Source organism: Tympanuchus pallidicinctus, unplaced genomic scaffold (genome assembly GCF_026119805.1).
Source record: "Tympanuchus pallidicinctus isolate F22 unplaced genomic scaffold, pur_lepc_1.0 scaffold12, whole genome shotgun sequence".
In the NCBI taxonomy this organism is placed as follows: Eukaryota; Metazoa; Chordata; class Aves; order Galliformes; family Phasianidae; genus Tympanuchus; species Tympanuchus pallidicinctus.
Genome location: NW_026294637.1, coordinates 18,984,397 through 19,008,928, shown reverse-complemented (window position 1 = coordinate 19,008,928; position 24,532 = coordinate 18,984,397). Strand labels below are relative to the sequence as shown.

General features: G+C 51.7%; 1 protein-coding gene across 4 annotated transcripts; it reads right to left on the bottom strand.

The window, feature by feature from the left end:
• Positions 1-171: 171 nt before the first annotated feature.
• Positions 172-24,346, bottom strand: CPEB1 (cytoplasmic polyadenylation element binding protein 1). 4 transcript variants are annotated; one of them, XM_052672104.1, is made up of 12 exons: positions 24,247-24,346; positions 23,704-23,881; positions 18,006-18,194; positions 5,971-6,197; positions 5,366-5,615; positions 5,136-5,249; positions 4,860-4,964; positions 3,806-3,942; positions 2,900-3,098; positions 1,322-1,416; positions 1,083-1,163; positions 172-877 (listed from the first exon to the last, which is right to left on the bottom strand). In XM_052672104.1, exons 1-12 carry the CDS (start codon positions 24,259-24,261, stop codon positions 767-769), a joined length of 1,701 nt encoding a protein of 566 aa, XP_052528064.1. In that variant the 5' UTR covers positions 24,262-24,346; the 3' UTR covers positions 172-766. The 4 variants fall into 4 exon arrangements, with proteins under 4 accessions (XP_052528064.1, XP_052528066.1, XP_052528067.1 ...); XM_052672106.1 differs by having other exon boundaries at positions 4,875-4,964; XM_052672107.1 differs by lacking the exons at positions 23,704-23,881; positions 24,247-24,346 and adding an exon at positions 18,457-18,868.
• Between the last annotated feature and the right edge of the window lie 186 nt (positions 24,347-24,532).

The following is a 24,532-nucleotide window of genomic DNA, read 5'->3' as shown; positions in this document are numbered from 1 at the left end:
ACAGCAGCTCAGAGATCATTTATCCGGTCCAGTTTCAAATCCAGAAATCCTGTCCTGTTTCTGTTGCAAACGCCTCGATTTACAACTTCCCACCAGCAGCCCCCAGACACAAATTGCAATAATGTTAAAAGCTGCCAGGAAAGAAAAATCTCTCATTTCAAACGACTTAAAAACTGTTTAAGAGTGTAAAAAGGAACTGGTAAAAACCCTTGAGCGTAAAATATGAAATATGATTTGGTTTAAATGAAGAGCAAAGTCTCCTTGTTGTTACAGTAAAAAACGCCAGCTGAACATTCAGTTTATGCCGTTCAGATGGGGGTTAAATGAATGGAAAGGCACTGTATGGCAACTGCAAAAAAATGGAGCCAATGAGACCTGCATTATTACCATCAGTATTGCAAGGAATGTAAAAAAGCGCCTTTAATAAATAAAAAACCTAGGTGAAGGCATCTGCATAAACACCTTCTCAACACGCGGCCCTTTTTGCTTCTCGTCAAACTAGGAACCAAAGTCTGGGAACTGCAGAATCGCTCGAGGGGGCACTTCCCCCCCTCAAAAACCCCAAACAAAACCCGACAAAATTCACTGTGCATTAGTGCAGAAACAAAAAGACCAGCAAGTGCAAACGTGAATGTAAGATTTTCCCATTAGTCCTCAGGAAGCGCGTTCCCAGCCTGGGTCTGGCACCAGCAGGCACGCTCGTGCGCTCTCCACTTGGCAGGTTAACAAAAGGACTTTCCCCCGCGCCCGCGCCCCGACCGCCGCTTTAGCTGGAGTCCCCGTTCTTCTGGTTGCGCATCAGCGGGCGGTGGTGACGCAGGACCTCCATGGAGTGCTGCCAGTGCCAGCAGGAGCGGCAGAAGTACTTGAAGCAGATCTGCAGGGAGAGAAGGGAAAAGAAAAAACGCCGGTCGGGATGGGCTGAGAGCCCCCTGGGCGCTCCCACAGCCGGCACTGGAGAGCTCCGAAGCACGGGGCTCCCGCTTCAGCTGCCCGTCCTCAGCAAGGACAACACGAGACCCCCGAGGACCTCAGCTGTGAGGAGCAGAGCCTGCGCAGCCACGCGGCACCGCCAGCCTTACCTGGTCCCTGCAGAAGAAAGGGCCAGGCTGAGCACTGCAGACTTGGCACATGGAGTCTTCCAGGTACGGGTCGATCTGAACCTGCACCAGAAACCGGGCAGTCAGCACAAATCACAGGGCAGGCCAGCAGGACCACCCGGAGCAGCCCAGAGGGACGCGGGGCCAGGCGGTCAGGGTGCTACCAGCAGCACCACCCATCACCTGCACGTTCAGCCCTCCAGCTGCCCCGCTCCTCTCACCTTTTTAGTAAACTTGGTCGTTTTGATTTCTACAAACGCAGCAGTCACTGCCTTCAGGTAGCTGCGCTGGTTGTTGAAGGTGACACGGCCAGACCCTGGGAGAAGCCAGAGCACAAGTGTTAGTCCAAGCCAGCAACCAGGGCTGGGAACCAGAGGGCAGGAAACACTGAGTGGCTGGGTAGAATGCGACAGTGCTCCCAGGAGCAACAGCAAGCTCCACGCCTGCACCTGAAATAAGCTGGTGCTGAGACAGCTCAGCAGCTTTTATTTTAAGCCTCCCACTCATCCCGTAGTCTTGCATTTTGCATCCTCGCTGGCAGTCAGCAGTACTCCTGCACCACTTGTTTCCAGCCAAGTTTTATTACACTGCAGAAAAACCAAGCCATGCTTACCTACAAGTTCTCTTTGTTAGCCTAAAGGAGCTCTGACTGACACAACGCCCTGTGTGCTGGCAGCTGGAGCTGAAGACATTACTCAGAATATGGTTGTGCCCTGTCCAGGCCCCCCAGCCTGTCCTGCAGTGCTGGGTAGATGCCAGGGGCTGCTCCAGGCATTAGGCTGTACATAAGAATCACAGCTGGGCTCTGGGGATTCTTCTCCCTAAGAAGGTCATGCACACCCAGTGGGACCCTAAAAGCCACCCAGGCAGTGGCACTCTTCTGACTCAGAGGGCTTACAGCCCATCCTGAAACTCCTCATGACCACAGTCAGGCACTGATTTATCACACAGCCTGCCTCCAGAGGGATCATCCCCTGCTTGAGAGCACTCAGCATGAGGCAGGTTGCTGCCCTAATGAGCCTGCTGCCAATCCAGAGATAGTTAGGGGAGTCTGGGGCAGTGTCTCAGCACAGATTTCAGCCAGCCTTAAACCAAGTGAAAGCACAGTTCATTTGCTGATCTCACATTGCTACAGCTCTAATTCTGTGGAAGACTGAAGCACAGATCTGCTGTTCAGAGCCAGAGATTTCTCTCACTGGAGGGAGCAACCTGAGCTCAGCACAAGGAGGCTTGAAGGTTGTGCTCTAGGCCCTCACTTTACCAGCACAGAACAGCTTGCTGGGCAAGGCTTCAAGATTTCATCCACAGTCTTAAGGGAACTCAGAGCTTGCTTAAAGTCTCCGACCTCCATTCCCCACTTCTCACTCTCCACTATCCCCCAAAAGCCACTTCAACATCTAGTACCACAAGCATATCCTAAACCCAAGCCTTGGGCACAAACCTTGACCAGAAGTCTGCAAGCTGTGTAAGGACAGCGCTGCACAGCACCTCAGGATCAATTGGCAGTTGACTGGCTGTGCACAGCACTGAACCAGGGCAGAAAGCCCTTCAGCAGTGCCTGAAGAGGAGTCAAAAACCTCAAGCCACTGGAGAATAACCCAGAACCTTCCTGTTTCCAGGCTCTGTCAGCACACCCGAGGCTTGACTTGCATCCCTACATCCTCGTGGGACATCCACTCCCAGGGATGGCTGCCTGTCCTGCTGGCTGCTTGCTCCCCAGAGCTCATCAAGGGACCAAGCAGCAGGCACTGCTGCAGCCTGAGCATCTCCAAGTGCACCACAGTGGGGTAGGCACTCACCAATGGGGTACTTGTGCTTGTCCGTGTCGATGCCAGCGTAGATCACCCCTCCAAACAGGTCACACATGACAGCTGCCAGGGCCTCTGCATTCAGCATCCCATGCAGAGCCCCCACAAACACCGTTTTGCTGGGATCCAGCCGCTGGGAGGGGCTGCGCACAAAGTTACTGTCTGCCAGCACCCACGGGATCACCTGCACCTGAAATGATGCGCAAGCAGGTCAGCCAGCCAGCAGGAACCAGCCCAGGCCTTCAAGACTCAACCCCCAGTTTGCAAATGCCTCTTTCATTACTGCTGTTCAGGGTCCACATCCAGGGCACAGCAGCTCTGGAGCTCTAGCTGCGAGGAGAGCACACACACCACCACCCTGCTCTGCTTTCAGACAAAGTGGAATCCAAAACACCAGGCCACTGGGGCTGGCAGCCAGGGAACAACCCATGCATGACCAATTTCACCTACTGCCTGCACCTATGTTCCTAGCTCAGAAGCCTATTGTTGAAAGGGATTGACAGAACCACCCACCGCCAACTCCACCAGGAGCTTCCATCTGCTAGACAGCTGATACAGGGCTCTGAAGAGGAGCGGCTTCTGGCAGAGCTAAATCACCAGGCACAGAAGTGCTGCCAATAGCCAGACAACAGAAGAGCTGTCTGGAGTGCAATTAGTTTGCGCCTGTCTAGGTGAGAGTTTGAATCTTGATTCTTTAAGTCTACAAACTTGTGAGCAGTACCTGATCTACATTTAAGGCCTCGCTCCTGCACAGGGCAGCAGCTGTGGGATCTAAAGTATCCGCCTGCAGTAAGCACCAAAATCATCCCTTCTGCAAGCAGGCAGGTTTAATAACAATCAGAGCACGGTAAGCATCTGTGCAAAGTGAGGGCATGCAGAAGTGATGGGCCTGCTCACCTCTTTGCAGCGCATCCTGCGGCTGGACATCTTGAAATAGTACTCACTGAGCCCGTCGGGGCTCAGCAGGTCCTGCGAGCACGCCTGCAGCAGAGCACGCACGGACTTCTCCGACTCAAACACCAGGTAAACGTATCCTTCGGAGGTAAAGGTAGAAAAATAGCATTAGGACTGTGGTGAAGGACAAAAAGGATCACCTCACTTTGCAGATTCCTTCAGAACCGCTCTCAGTACTTTCAGCATCTGCACCGCATCTCTGTCGCTCTGTCCAACCCCTTCTTGCAGGAGGCTGCTGCTCAAGTACCACAGGCAAGATCCATAGTGACACAAAATGCTGAAGAAAAGCCTACCTCTCCATCAGAAGATACCTGTGCTCAAGGTCATCTGTGTCACAGACTCCTTACGTGCACAGCCACATCTAGATGTGACAAGGGGCTACAATGGGCCTGGCCACAGCACAGGCTGCAGCAGAGTAGGTTTGGCTCCACACATCAGATGTCTAAGCCCAAGAACTTCAATGCAGAACTTTACTGTCAGTGCCAGCACCCTGCACCTCACATCACTCTGGTGATCAAGCAAGACCATTAGATACTGCCAGCCTATAAACCAGTCACTATGTTTGTTATGCTGTAGCTCCCTACTGCTTACACATCAACCCAACAGCTTCAGGATTTAGCCACAAGACTGTTCAACTCACTGGTACCCACAGCCTTCTGCAAACTTTTGCATTTACCGCACACACTTTATGCCGAGGGCGCGCATCTTGAGTGCTTGCACTGGCAGAGAATAGCAGCCACCACCAGAGCAGAACGATCCCACAGTGGGCTCCAGAAGCACCAACAGATGTTTTGCAACCCAGTGCTTCAACCCATCCCTGCTAGGGACAGGCCAGAAGTGAGAGTGCTCTGCAGCCCTGGTGCTGACTCAAGTGAGAGTGAGATGTTTACCCCAAGGTGCTCTGTACCATCCAGTCACCAGCATGCAGCCATACCATCCCAGCATCTGTGCTGTAACATAGCATGGGAAAAAAGTAACCCTACCGTGTCGCTATTACCTTTAGGCATATTACCTTTGGGAGGGCAGCGTGGGTGTTTGCCATCCTTACCAGGCCACTGCACACTCAGTGAGCCAAACGCACGGAAGGTGTTGATCAGTCCAACTGCATACGGGAGGAGAGAAGTCAGTGTCCTTACAGACAGCAATGCACCCATATTGCTTCAGCTCCCTGCCTCCCCCACGAGCTGCAGGGGCTGGCAGCAGCACCCCAGGGAGAACAGAAGCCCACCTGACACCCAGCCAAGGCCAGAGCACGCGGATGCAGGTTGCTCACCTTCTGTGATGTCCCACGGAACTCCCCCCAGGAACACTTTGCAGGAGTAGACAGGGTTCTTGTAGTTTCTTGGGGGCAGCTGCCCACTCCAGGTGCAGGTCGCTTCATTCACAGCTTGGACAAACACAAGCAGAGCTCAGAACAGGAGCACACATCTCCCACTCCCCCATAAGACTCCAAGCAAACACCTACAGCTACTGAAGCCAGCTAAGACCCACTATTTGAATTACCTGCTGCTTGCCTGTGCAGCCTGGCTTCTCTTTCAATACTGAAGGGATCTTCTGGAGAGTCCAGGAGATCCCAGGAAGGCCACGCAGAAGCTCCAGGCCATCTTTTTGATGCACTGGCTGGAGGGGAAGTGACTGTAGCCAAGGCAGCTTGATCTTGATCCATCCGTGATCCCACTCCCATCTTGAGGGGGTCTCTTGACACCCCACTGAGGGGCAGAAAGGGCAGAGGTGGGGAGATGCGAAGGCTCGACTGCAAGAAAAAGCCCACATAAGAGCCAATCTTCCAAGCAGGACACAGGAGCACGCAGACTGGGTCAGCGAGACAGACACTCGCCTTGCTTGCTGGCTTCCAAATTTAGCTGCACTTCAGGGAGCTTGAGCAGGCTAGACCCAATTTACTCTAGAAAAAGTGGGCCTACAGAGGGGTGCAGTCAAAACAGAAGGGCAGTAAAAGGCACAGAATGGAACTCAAGAGGAGCCCAGGCTGGAGGCAGCCGCACACACTGATACTGTAGTCCTGCACACCTGCACTCTCCAGAAGTGTGGAGAGATGCCACAAACCAGAGAGCCAGGCTGCAGAGAGCAGACACAGGACCCAAACTTACAATCAAGTCTGAGAGGTGGTCAGAGCCCGAGCTGAACCCGCTGGTGTCCGAGTCAGAAGGGCTGCTGGAACGCGAGTCCAGGAGGGAGCGGGAATCCAGACGGGAATTCCTCAGTGCCGGCGCGGAAAACTTCTCTGATATGTCTGAGCCAATGGGGTCTAGGGGCAGGAAACCCAGTGGGGGCTTCCCCAGGACGTTCCCCAGAGGGCTACTCAGCATGCTGAGAACTGCAAGAGACAAACAGCCCGTGTTTTTGAGGTCAGACTTACGCACAGGGGCCAACAGACAAGTATACAACAGACTGCTTCCCCACACAGTAGGGCTTCTCTTCTGCTGTGGTGGAAAAAGGTAAGAAAATGCCTTGCTATGAAGCCAGCAGAGCGCTGGAACATCCAGGGGTGCTCAGCTCCCAGCACCCTGCTCTGCAGGCGAGCATGAGAGGGAAGGCAGCATGCGCTCGGCCATACAGTATCCCATGGGGGCACGGCCCCAGCCAGCTCTATTCAAGAGGAGCAAGTCTCAGCAAGCTGAGCATGTCCCCAAACCCAACAAAAAGAGCAAAGCATTCAGAAATGGTTTTAATTATTCAGAGGCTGCAAAACAAGGCAGGCTGCAAAACAAGGCAGCCTGCCCTGAAGCTTTCAGTTTTCAGGGAAAAGAGTTTGGGATCCATTTGAGAGCCTCTGAACTACCTAATGTCTTAACCCAGGTTTTCAGGAGCTCTTGTACAGAAGGAGTAACAGTTTAACACAGTCCCCACACCATGTAAGTAACAGAAATACACTATCATACTGAGGTACACTACAGTCAGTAGACATCAGCATCATTCCAGAGTCAGGGGAAGCTGCCCAAAGCAAGAAGTGGGGACACACCTGCCCCAATCTCCATACCTGCTGGAAGCTGGCATCTCCAGTCTCATGCTACACAATAAAGGAATCTCAAAACATCAACGGAAAACCCAGTCTGGCACAGTCAGGTTCCCAAGAAAATCACTTAAGACAGAACTGGTCCACAGGAGCTCACTGCTTGATCCACAGCATTCCCCCGCACGTTGTAGGGCTTCATCCCTTAAACTTACCCTAGCAGAAGCACCAGCCCCTCCCCTTCCACACTTCAGCCACAGCACAGGGCTGGACTAAGCACTGTGCCAAAAAGGTACTTGGAAACAGACCGTCTGCATGGTAAAGTAACAGGGAGCTTTTTGAATATCCGCTCGACTCCCCCCTGCAGCAGAGCTCACACCCAAACCAGCAACTATCAGAGCAAACCCCAGCCACAGAAAGCCTCAGCAGTACTTACAGTCAGCAGAGCTCAAGTGGAGCAGCAGCAAACTGAGAGCTGCTGCAGGCAGCTTACAGCTGGGAGGAGGCTGCTCCCTCCTTGTCACAACACAGAGCAGGGCAGAGCATCTCCCAGCCCAGGCAAGCTGTGCTACGCTGGTTCGCCGACTTCTCTGAAGCCACGTGATTGCATTTAAAAATACAGCCAGCATATTGTTCAAGGGAGACAGCTGAATTTGTTAAGCAGGCTCAAAAATTCGATTAGTCACTAAACACTACAAGAGTCAGAGCGAAGCAGCCGATCCCATGACCCAAGCCTCAAGGCTGGCAAACACTGCAGCGTTGATGCCCTCCTCCCAGCAGGCAACACAGCCCTGCAACTCCACTCCTGGTCACAGCACTACCTTTGAAGTCACAAGAGCAGCACTCCAACCAGGTTGCAGCAGCAAGGGTTCAGGGGCACAGCAGAAGCTGCCCAATTGTTCTGGGGAGATCAGTAGTTTCACCCCCATTCATGCCATCACACTGACTTGCTACAGCCTCTGCTTCTGCATTTGCTCCCAGGATTGCTGGGAAGTCACTGCAGCTAGGAAAACAGTAGGAGCAGAGGGAGTTCCTGAGAGCAGCGGGACTGCTGGCCTTTTAAGGGGTCAAGTGCTCTGGCATCTGAGAAGCACAGGGCAGCTGAGTTCAACACCTACCACCAAGTTGGCTACAACCAATGTCTGGTTCTGAAAGCACTGGCATCCTGCTGTTAATACAGATGGATTTTATTTACTCCAGAAGCTTCCTACCAGCTCTGCATGCTGAGCTTCTGGGAGACTCCACAAGACCCCAGATGGTCCAAGGGCTTGGCAGAACACAGCAACCCTCAGGGACATGAAGAGGAAGAGCTGCAAACCAGGCTCAGCGCTTGCTCTTCTGCATTTGTCAAGCAATCAGGTTGCATCCCCTGGAGCCAGCCTCTGCAGGTAGCCTAGGAAACACTGGCACTAGAGACCAGATCTCGTTTCCCTCTGCACATCTCCGCTGCCCCAGAGTACCCAAACGCAGCCAGCTCTAGCTCCCTGCACTCAGATAATTTGGGCCACTCAATAAAAACACCATTCTTTCCGGGACATTGCCTTGCCCGTCCCTCCCTCCCTCCTGCAGAAAAGGAATCTTGAACCATCTTTAGAACATAAGCAAGATGTATCAGCAATTTCTGGTATCAAGAGCATCCCTGGAGATCCTGAAGTGGAACAGCAGACAGATAACACTTCCCCCTCCCCCATCCCCCCACATAATCTGAGCAGTCAAGTGCAAGCAACTAAATATTTTTCACACTTATGCTGGAAATTTCAGTCTGAGGGTCAACATGATTCCCATCTGCAGCAGCACCAGCATCTGGAGCACAGCGTGTCACAGAAACCTTCTGGAACTTTTCAGACCTCTGCTCAGAGCTGCAAGAGAGGCACATGCCAACCCTCCTTTGCAGGGGACAGCAAAACCAATAGCTTTTAATAGAAACTCCGCTCTGACTTTCGACTCACTGCTGCAGCTCTAATGACTGAATCCGGAGCCAGCGTGCTCCATCTCAGAGCGCATCAGCCAAACACTGACAGATTTAAAAGCCGTCTTGACACCAGTGTGGCACCATTCCATACAGCAGGAGCTCAGGTCACTCTCTAGAGAATGAGCATCAGAGGATCTAGTCCTGTTCCTTGCTGGAGCTTCTCCTCACAAATGCCATCAGAGCAGCACTGGTGCAGTGTGCCCTCTTCACTCCTGTATCATCTTGGGGATCTGAGCCACAAACATCTTGAATCCATCACACCCAAGAAGTACGAGCCACATGTTTCACAGCAGGAGCATACAGCCACAGGCCCAGCTAATTCTGTCCTGTAGACCCCAACTCACCCCTTAACTCTGCTCATCAGCCACTGAGCTGCCACATTTAATGTGAACTTATCCTGCCTCAAGCTCCACCAGAGCAGGCTGCAGTTGGTGGCACACCCCCTGGGAAAGGAACCCCAACAGCAAGACATCCGATAGCCAACACAGCCATCTCACTTTTTACTCTTGCATACTCCAACTATATTTGTAAAGTAATGTACTTGGCATTAAAGACATATGGCTTTCTTCCCTGCACACTACGATTTACAGCCACTTCAGGATTAGACCTTCCTGGTAGTTTAGACCAAGTACATTTTACAAGAAGCAGACTAAAGATGAGCCCCACGTAGCCAGGCTTACTACTGCTAGCAGTTTAGAGAAGGACTCTGGGCTAATAAAAATATTACCACCATACTGATAACAAACAACACTTTATCACCTTGAGTAAGACCTTAAGCAGTGGTGATTGAATTCTTCCAGGCAATAAGAAGCTCTGTCACTGTTGAGCTGTACACCCACCAATGACCCTTGCCTCTGCTTCAGGCTCAAGAGACCACACAGGAGAACAAGCACAGCAGCACCTCTGCTGCACAGTGCATCAGTTCCAGACAAGTCACCTAGAAAATGAGCCCTGCCCAGTGCAATAGCACTCACATCACACTTGTGTCCTTCTGCTCAAGATCTTCCCAACAGAGACGCTACTCTCAGCCCTCCCACAAGCACAGGTAACCATGGGTACACACAAGACACTCCTGCTGAGCCCAACAGTATGCCAGGCTCCGCATCACAAGCATGCAGGTGCCAGACATTTCTTGATGTGTGTGCATGAGACAGTGCTTTTGGCAATGGCACCAAGCACTAGATGAGCACAGGCACCCACTATTTGAAGTCGTGCTCTGAATACATATTGCAGCCTTTGAAAGCTTGCTGCAAGGTAGGAGAAAGCCTATTTAGAAGGGACCAGAACTTGCATGAGCAGGTCAGCAACACCAAGCCCTTCATACAGTTGCTTCTGCAGGCTGACAGCACCAGCAAGGTTAAACAAAGGGTCATTTTGGTCTCCAGATACTACTCACACTGCAAGCCTGCCCCACTGTCCTTGCCTCCTTGTGGACACAGGGGTAAAGAGCTGAAGAGGACAAGCAGGGCAGAAGAGGTGGCTTTCAGAGCCACCATGCTTCTATTGCTGACACCTGCTGTGCCCAGGGGTTGCAGAACCACACACACGTTTGAGGAACAGCGGCAGAGGAGGGAAGCAGTGTAATCAAGGCCCTGGACACTGAACACAGTGCAGTTTCTTTGTCATTTGTCAAATAAGCCTGTACAGGGGAAAAAAAAGGCTGATGTCCCAAACAATAGCCTGCTGCAGTTCCAGAAAAACAGCTCGTCTGCAGTTTTTACTGCCCGGCCAGACTCTACCCTGGTGGGATGGGAAAAAGCTGAATGTTTTAGTCAGCCAAAAAGCAGCACCTCCTACAGACACTAAGCAGCTTCATGGCATGAGAAACATTTGCATGTCTGAAAGGCAAACGGGCACCTTAACCACCTCCTACAGCTACAGCCTCTGTAGTCACAGCAGCGATGCAGCCAAACAAGCTGCCAGAGCCAGTTCTCCCCCTTCCACCACACTAGCCTGCTCACAACAGGGATGGAGCAATCCACGCTGCAGACCAACCCAAAGCCAAGTTCTAGCACTTCTTGCCTGCATTCACTGAGCCTCACACTGCCTGGGGGAGCCAGAACACCTGCAGCCACAGAAAACAGAAACGGGCAAAATCTGCAGCAGACAAATGCTAACAACAAAAAACCCTTCCTCACAAGCCAGCAGCCAGAGGACATGGAGGTGGAAGGGGATTTTGCAGTCCTGCATGTTCAGAGCTCACCAGAGCCAGACCCAGCACCACTGATCTGAGTTTGGATACCTCCTGCTCAGAGGACTGGCTCAAATCCTCTTCATTTCTCTATGCTCCCATGACTCCAAATTGAGAAAAATCACTGCTATTATGGGAAGAGTCACCTGGAGTCAAGACTGTAACATCACAACAGAAGTCTCAGTCATCCCACACCAAGTGCCAACATCCAAGGAAAGTAGTGTCCAGATCTGCAGATGTGATCTGTCTGCAGCCAACGACATCTAATTAGTAACTGTCACACAGCCCTTTTTGTTTCTGATCTACAGAAGAGGAACCTCTGCTCTGACAGATTCTTCATTTGGGACAAAGAAGAACTGAGGATATTCAGGCAGCTATTTCTGGTTTGCGACAAATGAGGCAGGGGAATAAAAAAAATGCAGCATGATCCCACAGCTGAACCACAGAATTAGAGTCAGGACACCTGAGGTCTATTCTTGGTTCTGGCACCAACGTGCTAAGTCACTTCCCCAGCAGGCCCTGAGAAATGGAAACAGCAGCAGAAGCAGAAACAGAGGCCTATTGCCTTTTGCCTATTGCTTATTAATGTCTGTGAGCACAGGTCCTCCTCCTGCTCTGAGCGAGCAGGACCTGGCTGACAACAAGCTTGACTGCTTCTTCAGGCAGGGAATTTAGTATGATATTTCTGGGAGGAGAAAACAGATGCTTAGGGTAGATTTAAAATCAGTAAGAACGGTAAATACAATTCAGGATTTTACAAGTGTGCAGGCAAGACTCATTAAGCAGGCTGCCACAACTGTGTCTTTAAAGAGAACAGAACACTGAAATACAGCAAGGTCTAACATGTATCAATCCCAGAGAAATTTAAAAGTCAGCATATTCAGGTCAAATACCACACAACAAACCTCAGATTCACAAGCCTCGAGAACAAACACTTCTATATTTAAGCACTAAACTCCTCTGAATTATCTGCTGCCGCATCCAGGGTGCAAATTCTGCAGCATGTGTTAGCTTCTGTGATAACAAGGCTGAGGCTGACTCATTTTCATTGCTCAGCTGCATCACAGTTTGTGGGGGTGTCAAGTCGATCGGGACAGCAGCCTTCAAAAAAGTTCCTCAGAGGATGTCTGGGTGAGGCAGCAGGCTGCAGCAAAGGAAGAGCAACTCAAGGCAGGCTGCGGTCCCAGTCACAAGCCTGAGCTGGCAGCAGCACAGCCATCACCTGTGATTCAGCGGTTTTGCCAGCATCTAAGGGAGCACATGGAACAGAGGAGCTCCGGAGGAGGGAGGCACTGGGGCAGAGACACGGCACTGGCTGGAGGGGCTGTGTGCAGCAGCAGGGCACCGTCCCCATCCTGCTTACTGAGTCCCATTAGTTCGTGTGCTGTGGTCGCAGCTCCAGAACCACTGCGCTCTTTGGGAGCAGATATTTCCAAGCCAGCTCAGTGAGACTCTGGTGATTTACCTCAAGCCTGTGGCCAGGCAGGGTCAGAGCAGCCACGCTCCAATAGCTTTCTCTCTGCTCTGGACAGCTGCAGCATGGATGAGAACTTCCAGAAGTCCCTTCCAACCTGACTTACCCCAAAAAACTTGGAGACGACCAGCCAAGAGCACTGCAGAGGGACCAACTGGCCACCACTTACAGCAACAGCACAAGAAGTCAGCTTAGAGGGATTTCAGCTGCCGCAAACTGACCAAAGACTCCCTGCTAGCTCACCGATGTCCCCAGTGCCTCAGCAGCAACAAACAAGAATCATCCACAAACTAGAGCCAAAGGTGGCAGCAGACCAAGCCTCTCACACCTCTGCCCAGCAAGCATCTTCAAGCATCTCTTCCACTGCTCAGACATCCAGTGGCACACAGGTTGGAAAAAGACTTACCTGCCTTATTTTGCACAATTTTGGGGATGAATATTAACCTTGCACTCATCTGTTACCTCCAACAGCTAGGCAGCAAGAGCCCCTCGGGATACTCTGAGGACTGCAAGACATCCTTCCCTCCAGAAGTAAAGAGACTCTTGTTGGTGCATCCCTCCTCCTGCATGCTGCCTCCAGCGCAAGACAAGAGCCCTGATTCACTTTAACTCTTGCTGGATCTAAGCAGAGATTTTGGTTATGTTTCTGGTAAGTTGCTCATCTACTTGCTTTCTCTTTCACAGCATCAACACAAGTAAAAACAAGCCTGTTTGGAAGAAGCTGCTCAAATGGAAGCTCTAAGAGCTAGATTAAGAGCAACTTCCACTACAAACCAATTGCAGACTCAACATTTCAATACTTCTTTTAATTATTTGATACATACTTTATTCTGCTAAGGATCAAATACTGCTGCTACAGGAACAGCCTGCATTTGTCAAGTGCTCTGGGCCTTCTATTCCACAGCATAGCCAGCAGCTGGGAAATCAGCCCATGAAGTCCAGAGGATATTTCAGCAAGAAGCGTACACTGAGCATCCTCACCGACTGTGCTCTCCAACAAGCCCTACAAAAGCTACCGAGGTGTGGGGCAGGCTTTAAGTAAGGGCACTGCATACATACCGCTCAAGTGCAACCGCCATAGAGGAGACCACAAAAGCCAAGCCAGCTCCCAGCTTTGAGCTCTAGATATCCTCAAATATAAAGTAATGCAACTGTTTGCACTCCACTCCGCAAGGCTGCAGATGACACCAAGCTGAGCAGTGCAGTTGATACGCTGTAAGGAAGGGAAGCATCCAGACGGACCTGGACAGGATGGAGAAGTGGGCCCATGTGAACCTAATGAGGTTCAACAAGGCCAGTGCAGGGGGCTGCATTGGATCGAGGCAATCCCAGGTATTTACACAGACTGAGGGAAGAGCTCCTTGAGAGCAGCCCTGCGGAGAAGGACTTGGGGATCCTGGACATGAGAAGCCAGACATGAGCCAGCAGTGTGCGCCTGCAGCCCGAACAGTAACTGTGTTCTGGGCTGCATTAAGAGAGGAGCAAGCAGCTCCAGTCCTCTAAGGGCAGTGACTGCTGCATTGGGCTCACTAGCAGCGGCCACGCTAGACTCATCAGCAACACTCACCGACCTCAATCCTGGTCTGTGCCACAGCTACAGAGTTAGTACTACCCCACAAAAAGCTGGGTGCTTCCTGCTTCCTTCCGCCAAAGCTAACCAGAGCTGGAGAATGGGATTTCTCAGTTGCCTGCTGCCATGTATATGGTATTCTAAGAACAGCTTGAAAGCAGCCAGTCCTATCCTGAGGGAGCAGCTCACAAGTGTCCCTCACTGCTTACAAGACATTAAGTCACGAGTCCATGGAAATAGCTGTGCTTCTTCCTGTGCAACATTTTTGCCTTTCAAGAGACATCTTCCTTCAGGAGATGGGGTTCTGCCTGGTAGACTCCAAGCAGAGGCTTCAGCTCTCCTCCAGGCAATGCACAACAGCTTGCCTGCATCTCCAGCCCAGAAGAGTTCAAGCAGCCACAGATAATCAGTACATTCATTTTTGCTGAAGAAAAAAGTTGCTGCGCTGTAGGAAGCAGAAAAATTGAGGATTGAGAAGAACTACCTCAGCTCATTTCCCAGCACTGGAGCTGTAACCTTGCAGGATGAGATGGCAGTAGAGGGTATCTATGCAGTTGGAGCTGCAGCCTCCAGAGCAGATTTAAGATTAAGGTGAAATCTGCTGCTCCACCAGGGTGATGCTTAGGAATTTGGTGACATTTAAGAACTGCTTATCTGTTCAGGGTGTTCGGGTAGGCAAAGCCATCACCAACAATTTCCCAGAGCACTGGTGGCAGCATGCAGTGCTGTCTCAGAGGCTGGAGATCTCCTAGGGGAGACTGAAGGAACAAGCTCGTTCTGTTTACAACGACGGGAAGGAAACAAAAGGCTAAAACTGACCAGAAGCACTGCTCGCACCTGGGCCAGAACTTGTCAGGCAGTAACCAGATGCAACACAGTTATCAAATATCAACAGGACAGAGACCCAGACCAAGCTCAGGGGAACAGCACAGAAAATTCCTCTCGTGCACTTACTAACCTGCTAAGCCCCACTTTAACAGACTGGTTCTAGGATACTTTCCCAGTAGGTAAGCCTGCCTGTCCCACACAAACCGAAACTAATCCTATGCAGGATGGACCAGGCAAGCCAGCCCAAGCTGCCAGCAAACACTGTCCAGGGAGACAAGAAATTCATACGTGCTGCTCGTTCATTCATGCTCAGATACTGCTGTCACCAGTTCTTGGGGCAGGAACTGAAATGACACTGCATTTGCTTGTGCTCCTGTAGGAACAGGGGAAATAAAGGGTACCACCAAGGGCTGTCCCACATCACTGGCCTCTGTAAATACAGAACTCAATGCCTCGCTGCCTGATGTGGGATATACTTGAAAGAAGGGGAAATGCTGCCTCAAGAAATGCAGCTGGGATCCCAGGACTGGAAGCACTTGAGGCCTGTTTCCTGCAAAAGCCCCTCCCTAGGCCACAGAGCCGCTGTCTGTGGCTGGATGAAGTACCTCCAGCCTGACAGATCTAGTGGCAGCAGTGGGCTTGATGTGCCTTCTCTGCTATGAGACAGCAGTTCACTCCTACAGCCAATAAATGCAAACAGCTTCAGCCTGCAGCAGCTGCCGCCTCCCAAAGAGCTCTCAGACACCAGCTTCAGGGACTGGCAGTGCAGCTGGCACGCTCTCAAGGGCTAAGGACACATCCTCAGCGCATTACAGCACTGCACCCAGAAGGAAAGCGTGCTGCAAACAGCCTGGTCTGCACACGGGCATTTCAGCATCCTTGTGGCAAGGGGGACAAGAGCATACAAACCACCCATGCTACACCTTATCATGGCACTCAGTCCTGCATCGTGGCGTTGCTCAAGGTGCACAAGGTGACACGCAGAAGGTCTGCAGCCAGCAGGTCCTTCCCTTTGGCTCAGAGCTCTGCACTCCCAGCAGAGGAGGTACCAGCTCATCAGTACTCAAGCACAGGCGCTGCAGGGGATCACATTAGCAGTATTTTTAGCCTGATTGTTAGGTTTTTACATTTAAAAAAAAACAAAAAAAACACTTCTACACTTCTAGCCACCTCCCTATGGGTCTGTACAGCTGAGTCACTGCTGAAACCTTCCAATGGTTGGATGCCAGCAGCACAGCAACACCATCCTTCCCCAGCCCCTAGACACAGCTCACTGTTGACATCCTTGCTTGCCTGCAGGACACCCCAATGGAGATGCCCAGGCTGCAAGGCCAGGCATCAGGAGCACCAGACATGGCAGCATCCTGCTTACATCCTCCCCCTTCCAGCCACAGCACAGCTAGGCCACCTGTAAACATCAGCTGCTGGGACCTGTATAGCTTTCAGAGACAGGAGCTCCGCAGCCTTTCTGGGGAGGCTCCCAAGCTACACCACCTCCCAAGGAGCTCTGTGTTGCTACTCCAGGGCCTTCAGAGAGCAGAAGCTCTGGCTCCGCAGACGTGGGAGGTGTGGGCAGGCTTGAGCAACATAGCAGCCATGCACAGATACCAGCATTTCACTTTCCTACAGTTCTTGAAGCAGGAAATGAACACATAGACAGGCCAACAAGCACTTCTGGCCTCACTACCACACATCCCGAAGGCAAACGCCATCTCAAGAGCATAACAGCTTTTGCCACACAGCCCGAGATTCCTCTGGGGGAAGGAGCACAGTTGCATTTGAGCTGGTTTACACCCCAGCCATCCCCACCTCTTGTTCTAATACTAGAAGTAATACATGATGGAAACTGAAGTTATTGGTGCAGGTGCCTTAGGACAAGCTGTGCACAGAGCTCCCCATTATCCCATGTTTCAGCAGGCAATGACTGAAGGACACGTAGCAAGAGCATGGTATTCTCTTGCTCATTAGGGGAAGCCCTGAGGACCATGTGCTACAGCAGAGCAAGGCTAGAGCTGCTGCAGCTTGACTGTAACAAACCTGAGCACCTGTGCTAGGGCTCACACTCCAGCTTGCATGCCCTGCCTTCCAGAAACTGGCTGTGGGTAGTCCTGGAGCTATCTACATTCCTAACAGCAGCAACTTCATGCCTGGAGCCTCCTGTGTCACCCCGATCTGTGCAGAGATGCACTGCCCTTTTAACAAAGCAGCAGCACGCTGCTATAAAGGGATGAGTTTCTGTAGCAACCAGGCTGAACTTGTACAAACTCTGCCAAAGCACTAGATCTTTCCACGGACTGATACTTGAAAGAGCACAGCAGTGCTTGCAGAGCTGCTCTTTACAGCCCTGTGGGGCTGGAAAATAAATTAATCCCTCGCTATCACAGCCAGCACCCCACAACCAAGTTTGTGCACACAACACCCCTTTCTCCTCCTGCACACACACAGCTTTACAGAGGGCTGGTGCTTCTGCAAGAGTTCTGACTCCTGCATGGTGCTGGGTACTCCCAAGAGCTCCCTACCCCACCAGAATGAAGAGAGCAGACTGGGCAGGACTGAGGGAAAGGCAAGGCAACAGCAAGGCCACTATCTCACAGATAGCTGATCGCACAGGTTTGCACTGGACCACAGGAGTTAAAACAACAAGCCATTCTGCTGTGTCTCCTCAGAGCAGTCATTTAGAGGAAGCAGGAAAGGGTCTCTCCAAGTGCTGCAGGCAGCTGGGCCCCAGAGGCACAGCCAGGTGCTGCCATGGCAAGGGGGTCCCTCTGCAGGCACACACCCTGCCAATCACCAGGGATTTTTGCTGGCTGCAAAGTTGAGCTCTGCTCACAACTGGCATGCTCAGCTCTTAAGGCACCACACCCCCAACCCACCCAGGGAGAATGTTCCTGCTCTGTTGCATTATTCCTCTGCCAGCCCAGGCACTTCTGCATGCAGTGAACAGACAGCAGAGCAAAAGGGGCTGTGGCACAGCTTCCCAACTCAACCCTGTCCTCACCACATTACACAAGCACTAGAGGTTGATAAGCCCCCACCGGTAGCTACCAGAACCTATTACACTCAGCATTAGCTTAAAACAGGCAAAAAATAATGCAAATTAATCCCACAACTGTTGCAGCATGTATCAGCAGACTCACCAGATTGTGGGCTGGTTTGTGCTGCAGCATCAGAGTCCTGGGTGCTCCAAGGTCTGTCCCACCCTGTAAGGTTAAGGGACTGCAGGCCAAGGCACAGGTCGTTGGTGTCAGGGAGGCCACGGGAAGACTCTTGCGTGGATGTGGGGAAAAGCATCCTGCTCGCCACTGCTTCGTCAGAGTCCTGGAAGTCTGCTCAGATGGAGAACAAACAGAAGCTGGAGAGTTCAGGGCTGTTTTTTTCTTTCAGAAGGAGTTTTCCAAAGCGTTAAGCCCCACAGCAGGTCTCGTGCTGCTCTGAAGCTGCTGCCACCACAGCCAGCAGTCGCACCCCAAAAGGGAGGGCCACCATATGTCCAGGATCTAGCCCCCCCACCCCCCTCAGCCCCTCCACCTTCCTATCCCGCCTGCATTACTGACTGGGTCAGCATGTGACCAGGCTGCTGATGCTTACTGTGCTGACAGTGACGTCACTCAGCCATGCAACAGAACCGCATCAGCTCTTACAAGATAGAGGTAAGAAGAAAGGATGGATTCCCCCAAAAGAGAAGGCAGCAGGCAGGAGGAGGGAAGGGGCACAGCTCCGGTAAGCCAGGCAGCACAAAGCAGAGCTCCACAGCACAGCAGACAGCAATCCCCCCAGCAACGACAAAGCAGACAGTTAGTTTGAGTGCTACCCAGCTCTCCCGTCCCCGCCTCCCTTCCACCCACAAAACCCAAAAAACACTTTAGTCCTGGACAGCCTCCAGCTGCTGGCTCCAATTCAGAGCCCAACGCAAAGCTTCACAATTCTGCTAGCATCATCTGTTCGGCTCAGCTCTGCCACTCTGTCACCCTGACTCTGCATTGTTTACCACTAAGTAACAAGGATAACCTTCAAACCCCCCCACCCCTCTAAACTACTGAGAGGGAAGCACATTATCCTGCTCCAGTCCTTATGAGTGCAGCACACCAATCCCACTTCCCAACGGGATTTTCCACGGCCTATTTCCCTTCCACCCGCTGGTCTCCCCCATCCCTCCCCTCCCTGCACAAGCCTACGGTACAGGAGACAGCAGGCTCCTGCCTCAGTTTAAGCCTGTGCCAACAGCCTAAGGAAACACAGCAGGTTCATAGCCTGCAAATTCCAGCCTAGTGTGGGATCTGGGGGCTGATGAAACCACACGATGCTCCAAAAATCTGAGTCAGAGGGTATTTATAAGCTGGCTCCTCGGTAGTGGCAGCTGTCTCCTCCTCCCCCTGCCCCCTTCCCTCCCACCGTGCCATCATATGCACAACCTGTGCGTGCCACTCGCAGCTCCAGCCCATCATGTTATCCCTCACGTGCCATCTAAGACACCCCAGTGTCCTCTTCCACTCACCCAGCACCAAGGTGAGGCCCTCACTTTCATCCTAAGGTGGTTTCAGGAGCCCAAGCTCCATGGTCAGGACGTGACACGGTAAAACAGCACAGGACTTGGCTAGGACAGCATCCACAGGTTCTCCTGCTCCCCTAGCATTACCAGGGCAAGCTGCAACACCAACTCAGCGACATTTCAACCAAGCACCCGTTAACAGCACTGAGTATTTTTCTGACAGTATCACACTGCATCTTCAGCTGGGTGTTTTACTGCATTAGTTCCTCTAGTACAGTTTTCACTTTTGGACAGGCCCTAAAAGCATTAGCAACCCAGCTGTAGGGAGAAGATGACAAAAGCACATTGCTTAGACAACTCAGTTCCCACAGCAACCACAACTCGCCCATATGAACATGCAGCATTCCCGCTATTATGGCAGCGCACAGCGCTCTGCTCGCGGCCCTGGCAGGAGCGGGCAACTCTCCCTCCCTGTGGTCAGTAGGATCTCATCACCAGGTTCTCTACCATCTTCAAGATCAGCCCCCATCACACAATATTCTGGCAAGCAGGACATGGGGCAGAAGGGATTCATTTCCTACAGAAATTTGGCCCAAACAATCGCAACCTCAAGTCAGATGCAAGTACATGTCTACCAAATATTAGTTTCACTTTGCAACCCAATACAGCCCAGTCCAACGCTTTGCTGCAGCCTTTTCCAAACCACACAGCCAGCTTCAATCATTGCAACCTGGACTTCTCCATGGAGCTGCCACTGGAACCCAGCCACACCGGCAGAGAGAATTGCATTGCTGCACTGGGCTTGTGCCTAAGCCAGCTGGGTTTTGTTTCAGTAGCATTCTGGGGCTGTTAGCACAAGACTTCTTAACAAGCTGCATCTCAGCACAGGTCAGCCCTTAGGTTCAGCCCCACCAGCTGGCTTACACAAGCTGCAGCCAGCTGTCCCCCAGCCCTGCACTTCCCACTCAGTCCAGCCTAGACAGATCCCCAGCTGGGATAGGGAACCCATGTAGTTAAAGTCATGCCACCAGGAGTTAGTTTTAGCCTGGCTCCTTTCCCCAGTCTGGTACGCAGTGTGGCTGCACCAGCCAGGCATTTGAAATAGGAAAGTACTTAAGAAATTACAACTAAGCCTGCATGGAGAAAACAAGGCACTGAGCTTGAAACGCGAGGAAGAGGAGAAAGTAGAATGATTAAGCACACCTGCATTAAGCGCAGGCTGCAGCCACATGGAGGTCTCCCTGCCCTCCCACTCATTTCTAGCAGAGCACTGATAGAGGTTTCCACAAACAAGGCCCTTGAGAGTAGGGCATACATATACAACCAGGCTGCAAAGCAGATAGGAAGGCTCTGACACCCCAAAACATCTTGCTGTGCAGCAGCATTGCCCAAGACTGACCTTTTAAATCCAATCCAGCAAAGTAGGAGGTAAAGTGAGCATTTCTAAGCCCAATTGGTCACAGCAGAAGCACCCTTTTGCATCTTTTATCCCTACGGTTTCAAAGGCTAGGAGTTGCATCCCTAAAAATTAAGCTTCTCAAATATGATTTGCACACAAGACTAAAACAAATCTTCAGCGAAAGCCTTTAGAGGATGAGCCAGTGGTACTTCTCAGGTACAACCAGGGATCAGTGGGGGCTTAGGAAAGCTCTTGTTAGGCATAAACCTACTAATTGCACAACTAAGCATCTTCCCTGTAATCTGGAAGACTCTAAGTAGGGAAATTTGGTGCCACACGAACCATCTCTTTGAAGGCATCTGCCTTATTTTGGTAACCACAAGCACCTGAGCAGATAGCAGCCAACAATTTAGGAAGCTACACAGGGCTGCAACTGATCTGCTGCTTCACCTACCTCAACAAGCAAGGGACTGCTGTAGGACAGCTGCATCAAGACTTGAATGACTGAGCACCTCACCAGCACAGCAGGTCAGGAAACCTGCTGGATCTCCAGCACATGGGATACATATATATCAAAGGCAGTAGGCATTGCCTCTTTCAGGGCACACAGGTACCAAGTTTAGCTATCCCAGCTTTGCATACCAGGTATACAGCATTTATTTGGGGAAAGCAGAGCAGCCCTCAGTGCAACTTGATAGCAGCTTTGCTGTAGATGACATCCTGCTGAGCTCCAGTAAGGGGGGCCACATTCCAGATGACCATTTACAGCATTTTGTCCCCTCATTCCAGGTGCCACACATCCAGTGCTCCTGGCATGTATGCCGGTGGCTGCAGCTGTGAAGAACACAAGCACTCACACTGTAGTACCATGAAGTACTTTGTGGGCGGCTCAACAAGAGATGCCATTAGCTAACTGCAATTGAGAGTGGGCAGGAAGCAGATTTAGTCTGTTTGCATTTGTCCTTTAGTTTTTCTCAGGTAAAGCAGATACTTGGAATCATTAAGGGCTGATGGGCCACACCAGCAGCTTTACACACACCTTGGCACCTCAGGCCACTCCCACCTATGGAAAACAGTTTAAGCATCTCTCAATCCCCTGCACAATGGACAGTCGATTTACAACAAAATAATGGCTATATTTGGAGCATTTGTTAGCCATCTTAAGCCTGCTCACTTTAGTTGAAACTCCACTCAGTTTAGCCAGATGAGCAAACAAAGGCTAAAGAGAAGGAGCTTTACTCACTGTTCTACTTAATTAAGCTGGACACTGTGCCTACAGAACAGGCTGGCAATTTCCAAAGTAATTTCCAAAAGTTTCCACCCAGCAACACTTGCTTTCAAGTCTGGCAAATAAATCCACTTGAAAAAGCTGTGCAACAAGAGCTACCTAAAGATTGGCTTTGCTCACCTCCCTACCCAGACTGGGCTGAGCACACATGCCACCACAGTGAGGAAGCACTGCCTTTCAGGCTGGTTCTCTGGAGAGAAGCAGGTCTTTGGAAGCAATCCTGTCTTCAAAGCCACCAGACAAGTTCCACAATCACACTGCCACAATTGCCAGCACCAGCCTGACCTGAACCTTATATTTGGGAAGCTCCAGAAGGAAGCACCCATAAGAACCACACAACAGTCAGGGCCTGAAAGTCTGATCATTTTGACAAGGCAATTAAGTTAACCAAGGAATATCATCAACTGCAAAGTTATCTTTAACATTAGGTATGCCCAAGTAAGTCTCCTGCAGCAGTCCCTCTGCTGTATAGTTCTGCCCAGAGCTGGATAACTTACCAGATGTGTCAGAAATAAAAGCACCAATCAGGCTTTTGCCATATGTTACTTAGTCTGATGTCATTCTGACCCACACACCTTGACTCCATATTAGCAAAAGGCCATGAACTCCCGCAGTCCCTCCTTCACCACGTATAATCCTCTTACTGTTGAATGGCATTGCTTAAACACATCCAATCCAGGATAAATTTAGTTTGACCTGAGGAAACAACTGAGAAGCTTGAGGACTACAAATAGATTTGAAGTGCAAGGATTTCCCCTGCTGGAGCACATCCCTTCCAAGAAACTTTACTCAGTCCCCAACAGAGGCACCACATCCCAGCAGCATCATAGCTTTATTACTCCCTTACCCTTCCAGCACATCAAGGCCAGATGCAATACTGATAGCTACAGGGGACAGAAGAGTCTGACCAGTACAACACCAGCCTCTACGAAAGAATTAATACCACTGACCTGAATGAGTTAATGCTCACTACGTAACCACTCAGAAACTGACAGCCTATCTCCAGAGCTGTTTCACTAGCCATGCCAGGCATAGATCCCTACCTAGAAGAGAACAATCCACACTTCCTCTGGCATTTCTGCAGTGCCACTGCAAATCACGTGGTCAGATCAGCCCTTGGTGAACAGAGCTAACAATACTCAGGAGATTAAGCTGCAATGCAAGTTACCTGGTAGCAGTCACTGTGCAAGTTCAGAACAAAACTGCACTATGCAAGCAGCCACCAGACACCAGTTTCACAGTCAATTAAGAAAGCCTGCCACCAATAGCAGCTGCAAGTGAATCCTGTCTGCCTACAAGGTTACAATTGGTGAGGTTTTCCCTTTACTTCCCATTTTGCTTCGGGACACATCCAGAGCACCAGTTTGCTTCCAGTAATGGCCGGAGCACTTACTGACCCCATAACTCAGAGGCAGGAACAGCAACCTCTATCCAGCACCCAGACACCAGACTGTGGGCAAGTACATTTTCTGACAGACCTCACCCACTCTAAAGGGTCAAGAGCACATCCTTCAATTACACTGAAGTCTGGGCCCAGCACTCCTCGCTTTGGCACACAGCCTCCTGTTCGGACGCAAATCAAGTGCACAGCAGAGCGCTCCCACTGCCCCCAGCCTGCAGGAAGCAGGGCCTGCCGCACTACTTCCACAGCTACGTCACCTGGCAAGGCTTCACGCTTGCTTTTTGTGATGGGAGTGGTGCAGACACCACTGAAGTCCAAAGAGTTGTCCAACATGGCATTTATCCTGCGGAATATATCTGCATTGCTGCAAGTGGAAAGGGCAGGGGCATCTGGGCTGTCCCAGCAGTCCTTTATGCTCCTCCCTCTGTCTTCCTTCTGGAAAGAGAAGGAGCATCAGTGGCAAGCAGAGCAGTGAGTAGTAGCCTGCTTTTAAAACCCCTATTAGCTTTAGGTCACTTCACCATCCAGGTTTAGGGACAAGTTTCCCATTATCCGTGGGCAGTCACACGGACAGGGCGCCGGGCGCAGCGGTGAACCCCCCGCCCGCGGGGCCACCCCCGAAACTCTCCTCAGCAACCGCTTTCCCGCCCAATCTCCTCAGCGCCCCGCTCCCGCCCAGCGCTCACCCCACCGCCCACGTGCGAAGTCACGTGACGACGGCGAGCTCTCCCCCTTCCTTTTTTCCTCCTCCTCCTCCCACCCTTCTCCCCAGCACCGCGCATGCTCGCTCTTTCCCTCACCGGCGCGAACGCCATGAGCGCTGCCGAAGGGGGGCGAGTCTCGAGGGAGCGGCTACAGGCGGCGCCCCTCCGCCCCGCCGGGCTTTTATGGGCCGGCGCGCATGCGCGTGGCACCGCCTCGCGCCCCCTCGGGCCGTTGCCCCGCGCCCGCTGGGGAGGTGCGGCGCGCGCAGCTGTGCGCTCAGCCTGGCGTGCAGTAACACCTGGCGGCCACCCAGGCTCCCTGCCCACACTGAGCAAGTGCGGCTCGGCTTGGGAGGGACCGCAAGGATCGCGGAGCTGCAGC

Bases quoted from the DNA above. Each gene is read 5' to 3' on its own strand.
- CPEB1 (XM_052672104.1), bottom strand. The intron at 6,198-18,005 runs GTGAGTCTGCTG...TGTCTCTTGCAG, and splicing joins ACAAACCAGCCCACAATCTG to TTCTCAGCATGCTGAGTAGC. The intron at 1,417-2,899 runs GTGAGTGCCTAC...GGCTTCTCCCAG, and splicing joins CAAGCACAAGTACCCCATTG to GGTCTGGCCGTGTCACCTTC.